The sequence below is a fragment of the Gekko japonicus genome, unplaced genomic scaffold (assembly GCF_001447785.1).
Source record: "Gekko japonicus isolate JY-2015 unplaced genomic scaffold, Gekko_japonicus_V1.1 scaffold7016, whole genome shotgun sequence".
NCBI lineage: Eukaryota > Metazoa > Chordata > Lepidosauria > Squamata > Gekkonidae > Gekko > Gekko japonicus.
The window spans coordinates 6,657-13,386 of NW_015169996.1; the positions used below are offsets into that span (position 1 = coordinate 6,657).

At 40.5% G+C, this 6,730-nt stretch overlaps 1 protein-coding gene across 1 annotated transcript; it reads left to right on the forward strand.

Annotated features, from left to right (window-relative positions):
- Positions 1-224: 224 nt before the first annotated feature.
- Positions 225-3,736, forward strand: LOC107115812 (melatonin receptor type 1A-like; the record flags this gene model as incomplete). Its single annotated transcript, XM_015417572.1, has 3 exons — positions 225-1,078; positions 3,443-3,546; positions 3,657-3,736. Coding segments are annotated over 3 exons (1,038 nt in total), but the record flags the coding sequence as incomplete, so codon positions are not given.
- Positions 3,737-6,730: the final 2,994 nt, after the last annotated feature.

The window sequence follows — 6,730 nt, forward strand, 5'->3', positions numbered from 1 at the left end:
CAGGGCCGACCCTGGCAAGTTATTGGAAGGGGGACCTCCAAGGAATACCAGGGCTCAGAAGGCAGCGGCAGGCTATCAAGCCACCTCTCTGAAGCGTCCAAACCCCACTAGGGGTTGCCAGAAGTCGCCATGACTTCCAGGCATACAAGCACATACACTCTCATGCACAAAATACTCCCACAAAAAGCTTACTGTCATAATAAGTCTGTATTCTTCTTTTTCAGGAAACATCTTTGTCGTCAGTCTAGCCGTTGCTGACCTGATTGTGGCCGTCTACCCGTACCCTCTGGTCCTGACATCTGTTTTTCGTAATGGATGGAATTTGGGATATGTCCACTGCCAAATCAGTGGCTTTCTCATGGGCCTAAGTGTTATCGGATCCATATTCAACATTACCGGAATTGCTATCAACCGATATTGCTACATCTGCCACAGCCTCAAGTATGACAAGTTGTACAGTGACAAAAACTCTTTATGCTGTGTCATTCTTATCTGGGTCTTGACCTTTGTTGCCATTGTGCCCAATCTCTTTGTGGGATCTCTTCAGTATGATGCCAGGATCTACTCGTGTACCTTCTCCCAGTCAGTCAGCTCTGCATACACAATAGCAGTTGTGTTTTTCCATTTCATGTTCCCAATAGCCATTGTAACATTTTGCTACCTGAGGATATGGATCCTTGTCATTCAGGTACGAAGGAGGGTTAAACCTGACAACAACCCCAAACTAAAGCCGCATGATTTCAGGAACTTTGTCACCATGTTTGTGGTCTTTGTGCTCTTTGCAGTCTGCTGGGCCCCTTTGAATTTTATAGGCCTTGCTGTGGCTGTCAACCCGGAAACAGTAATTCCCAGGATTCCAGAGTGGTTGTTTGTTTCGAGTTACTATATGGCGTACTTCAACAGCTGCCTTAATGCTATCATTTATGGACTCCTGAACCAGAATTTCAGACGAGAATACAAACGCATTATTCTGACAATTTGTACAGCGAAGTTTTCCTTCCAGGAGAGCTCTAATGATGCAGTAGAGAGGATCAAAAGCAAACCCTCACCACTGGTCACAAACAACAATTTGGTGAAGGTCGACTCTGTGTGAACAGAGAAACACTGTTGCCATCAATCTACAGACATTGTATTGTGCAATACATAAATGCAAAATCTGCTCATTTCATCACTGTAATGAAACACTCATCCCCTAATGTACAAATGCACTTAGATGAAGTTTTGTGTACAATATTTTGAGCCAAAGTAAGTATTTTCACATAAAGATCCTCCTATTGCGCACAATAAAATTTTGCAAACAGTGGGTATGATTCACCTAAAGTTAAGAATTTTAAAATCCTGTTGATGCAAATGAGAAAATTGTTTAAAATTTCCCACTGAAATAATGGAACAAGTGTTGTTCTTTGGCTGAAATATGCCCCATCATTCCTTGATACAACTCCAAACAGCATAGACTTACAGAACCAATAACTGCATATCTTTTGTTTTATTTATTTAACAACTAGAGATTAATTAGGACTAATCAACACACAGCTGTAGGGGACTGGGGGGGGGGCAATACCTCCTCAGAGATATGCCACGCCCCCTGTTTAAATCCCCGGCTTCCATTAAAAAAGCAAGTCTCTAGTCTAGGGTGCACCAATATGGAAGGCATACACATAAAAGTAACACTTGCCCGTGTGCCACTGGCAAATTGAAACTTTGTGAGGAAGGCCCCATCCACATCGGTGAAGAAAGGATCAGACTCAGGGGGGGCTGACGGCTAAGCAGGGGTCATTTTGTAGGAAAAGAGGTGCAGGAGCTCATTAGCATAACTCATTAGCATAGCTCCTTTGCATATGCCACACCCCCTGATGTCACCAGAAGTGTGTCAGAAGGCAACACCCACCACTCAGGCTCCAATGGACTGTTTCGGATCGCTAGCTACTGGGGGGGGGGGAATGTGCAGATCTGTCCTCGCAGAGGAGGGAGAGCTTGTACCTGAATAAAACTTGGTCTTAAAGGTGCCACTGGACTGTTTTGGACTGGGGGCCGGGGGGGGGGCTCTGTAGCTTACCTGGCTGCTTCTTGCTCTGACAGGGCTGCTGGGAGCAGGGGGTGTGGCTTGTTGCATGTGCCCACCCCCTGGGCTCTTTACTGCCGGAGCTCCGCTCCTGTGCGCTCCTGCAGGAAATGACCCCTGCAGCTAAGACAGGGCAAGGCTGTGACCCTGTCCCTGCTAAGGCAGAGTCCAAACCAGAACAGATATGAGAGGTTTTATCTACAAAGTGCCAAGCCAAGCAGCCACAGTGGGCCACCAAGCAGTCCACCTCTTCCTGGAGGCCAGACCCCAACAGACCTCTGACTACCCAGAACAGCTCCACTGGCCTACACTTTGCAGACACAATTGTGGTGGGAAAGTGTTGTTTCTTTACTGCCATCATTGCCACAGAATGTGCTTTAAAATGAGCTTTTGCCTGTGTCCCATCAAATTCATCGTATGTCTTCCTCCACTGTCACTCTGTCCTTTGTAGATAGATTCAGGTGGGTAGGCATGTTGGTTTGAAGCAACAGAACAAAGTTTGAGTCCAGTGACACCTTTAAGACCAACAATGTTTTATTCAAGGTATAAGCTTTCATGCATTTCTTCAGATACAATGAAACAGAAATTACCAGTCCATACATATTGATAGAGGGTAAGCAGTAAATTAACATACAGCATAATGAAGATGTTTAACAGAGTCAAGAACCAAACAGGAATAACAAGCTTATTGTATATGGTAACCATTTGTTTGAGTTTAATTTGGAATGGTAGATTGGAATGTATTTCTCTGGTCTGGGGACAGGGGAGATAAGACACTGAAGGATTGCCTCCAAGCTCAAGAAGAGATGGATGGTAAGTAATGGCAAGGTCTCAGTTAATTATTTTCAACATTCCTCAGTTAAGAATACATCTGCCCATCAATCTCCAATTTTGACATATTTGTTTCCTTCCCTATGTTTTCCCTTGGAATTAAGCCCAAACAAATGGTAACCATATAAACTAAGCTTGTGATTCCTGTTTGGTCCTTGAATCTATTAAACATCTCTGGGTTCCCTCAGCTCACACTGCTTTCCTCAGCACTGCCTTCTTCCTTCAAGTATGGTCAACAACGCACCATATTAGTTCTATCCATCTCTGTAAAGAATAGCATGACTTTTGTTACATTAAAATTGTACAGGCTAGCTTAAGATTTATCAAACAATATGATTTCAAATATCTCAAGATCTTGTACAAGGCCTTGTGCTGTCTTAACTACATGTTATAGTGACCAGAAACTGAACTGCTCAATATCTTGTGCAAGTGGAAAGACAGGAGATACAATAAGTTTGACTTAGCGCAAGCTAAGTAGCACAGTCTTTTTCTTGCATTTCCACTTGCGCAAATGCACTAGTGCAAGTGGAAATTTTGTGCTGGATCCAGTCCAATGCCTTTGGAAAAGTTAAATATTCATTGTATTCTATAGACCTTTTAAAGCTGCAGCACTCAATCAAAATACTTTTGAGGCATATGGTATACAATTTGATGTAGATCTTGAAGCAAACAAAACACATTCATACATACTAGAAACCCTCACTTACATTTGGGCAAACAAAGAAAGTATTTTTATCTCAAATGTGGTTTATGCTGTTTTTAGTTCATCTAAGTTTGTAACAGAATCCATTAATAGCAACAAACTTCAGATTCTTGAACAAGCCAGTCAGTGTGTTTCTCAAGGTACTTGACTTCATCTTTGTTTACACTCAAACCATTCTTGTCAATCAAACCACTGTGTAAATAACCCATGTTCTCCTATTGTGACATCATGTGATATGACTGACAAAACGAATTCTATATTACAGCTCTCTCCACTGTGATTCCATCCTTAAAGGATGCTTCATTGTGTACTGACATTACTTTATATGTGGTGATATCAGAATAGTAAGGGTGGTCAGACCATCTGATTTTAATCACACAAAAATACACTATTCAAATTCTTGCAAAATTTTTGCCTTACTGAGCATTATGCCTAATAATAAAGTAATGTCTTATGATGCATCTGAGAAAGTAGTGGAAATGTTTCAGTAGCCTGGTCATTCGTATTTTTAAACAAAGATTTTTTATTTCCCCTGTACAAACTAGGAACTCAATTTTAAAGTGTACATGCCTTGAAATATTTGCTCATACTGCTATATACCTTTCAGTAGGAGTCACTGAGGAGCAAATATCCCTTCTATTTATTAAATGATATTATTTTGAAAGTATCAATTGTTATATGTAATTTTAAAAAATCATGCATTATGCCAAAGGTCTATATTTTGGTTAAAAGGCCAGTAATTCAAATGGGTAGTGTTTTCAGATTTTAAAATATCTGTATTAAATATAAATTCACAGAAAATATGCATGCTGGTGATGTTAAGAAGCTGCTAAATATAGCAATAATTTTAAGGATCTGCTCCTTCTTAGTTCTTTGCATTTTTAAAGAAATTGCCTCCAAATTAATGCATGACCATGGCAATGGAACCTCTGGGAAATCATTCTTCTTGAATCACTTTAAATATTCTTCCTCTACCATTAAATTAAAATCAGAAGTACACTGTCATAGTCATTCCCTTATGGGAACTGCTTAGAACCTTACAGAGTCACAACCCGTGCCATCAGTACGTGACTCTTAGGAAGTCACTCCCTCCACAATTACATGAAAATATGAACTGTGCTGGTTGATCTAGCTAAACTGGACAGTGCATGAACCAGAGCATATAAGTTCAAAGTCATCTTGTATGAATGTTTACATTAGTATATTGTAGCCCTTTCCAGGTGGTATGATTTTGGCAGGCCAACTGTGCATAAGGAGAGATCTTGATACATGAGGCCACCAGTGTTCCCTCTAAGCGGAAATCTTGATACATGAGGCCACCATTTTGTCTGAACAGTGCAATGCATGTATTTCACAGTGCTGGTGCACCCAAACACATCCCACCACAAATCTAGCTTTCTGTTCATGTGTACTAAAGGTGGGAAATATGCCCTGTTCAGACAAAATGGTGCCAACGGGTATTATACATATTGAGATCTCTCCTTAGATGCAGTCGGCCCACTAAAACTGTAATGTCTGAAAAGGATTACTGTGCAAGCCGATAGTTTAGCTGTTGTGTAAATAGGAACTCAGTAACACAATAATTACTGGCAAGTCAAAGATGCAAATATGAGGAAAGACTGAATGGTCTGGGATTTTCAGTATAGAAAAGAGATGGTGGGAGGCATGATGCAGGTTTATAAAGTTCAAAGTCAAATACCTTTAATGGCATAGCAGTAAGATACATAGCAGTAAGATATCGGAGCTGCGGTGGCTCAAGTGGTTAAAACGCTGAACTGCAGGCTGTGGAAGGTCAGTAGTTCAGCGGTTCGAGACCCGGGTGCCGCATGATGGGGTGAGCTCCCATTTCTAGTTCCAGCTCCTGCCAACCTAGCAGTTCGAAAGCAAGAAATTGCAAGTAGATAAATAGGTACCACTTCGGTGGGAAGGTAACAGCGTTCCGTGCGCCTTGGTGTTTAGTCATGCTGGCCACATGACCACGGAAACGTCTTCGGACAGCGCTGGCTCTTCGGCTTTGTAACGGAGATGAGCACCGCAACCCTAGAGTCGGATTCGACTGGCTTTCGAGCAAGGGAACCTTTACCTTTAAGATACATAGATGTACCATAATATGGCATGAATATATAAAACATAATAAACAATATGAGTCAATCCTTGACTACAGTAGATCTAACTTTGACTACTTCAGCAAGAAACCTGGCCACTATAGCTGTAATATTAGGATTAGCATCCTTTAGTAGATATTGAATAGCTTTTTCCCTATTAGAACTATAATTAGGAGGAAATAAAGATGACAACAATTCTTTGCGTAAGACTGAGTGAAATTGGCAGTCAAAAATAATATGATATATTGAGTCCACGGATTTTAAAGGACAAGAACATAACCTTTCATGAGGGGGAATTTTATTAAACTGACCTGAGAGCTCTTTCGAAGGGAACACATTTAGTTGGGCTAGTGTAAAGGCTCTACGGTGCAAAGGCTGGACTAAGTTGTGAAGATAGTGGGCCATCTGGCCATATTGTATTGGGAGATTCAACTGAGCCTGAGAAAATATGCAAAATTGTGCAGGACGTAAGATTTGGAGTTCAAGGTCAAGCAGTCTCCGTTTAATAATCTGGAAAATAGAGACTTCATCCAGTGAATAGAAATACTCTAAGGAAAAGCCAATTTGACTAATTTTCTTCTCAATATATGCCAACCAGGATGTGCTATAAGCATCATTTTTTAAATGTGAGATTAAAGAATTTGGTGACGATCTGAAATGTATTTTCTACAAAAATTTAAAAGTTAATAACCAACATTTAGTATTTATAAAATGTTGGCCCAGTTCTAAACAAAGAGAGGAGTATGGAACGCAGTTAGAAATGCCTAGAAGTTGGCGAAAAAGACAGTCCTGTAGTCTTTCAAGGTTGTTATGAAAGCTCGCTATCCAAACGGGGATTCCATATAATAGTTGGGGGAGAATTTTAATTTCAAAGATCTTTATGGCACCTGGTAAATATTGATTCCCTCTGGAATAAAAGAATTGTTTAAGATGTTAAACAGATCGTTTAATTAAAGAGATATTATAGGATCTATGGGTTGACCAATTAAGGTTATATTGAAAAGTAATCCCTAGGTATTTGAAATTTTT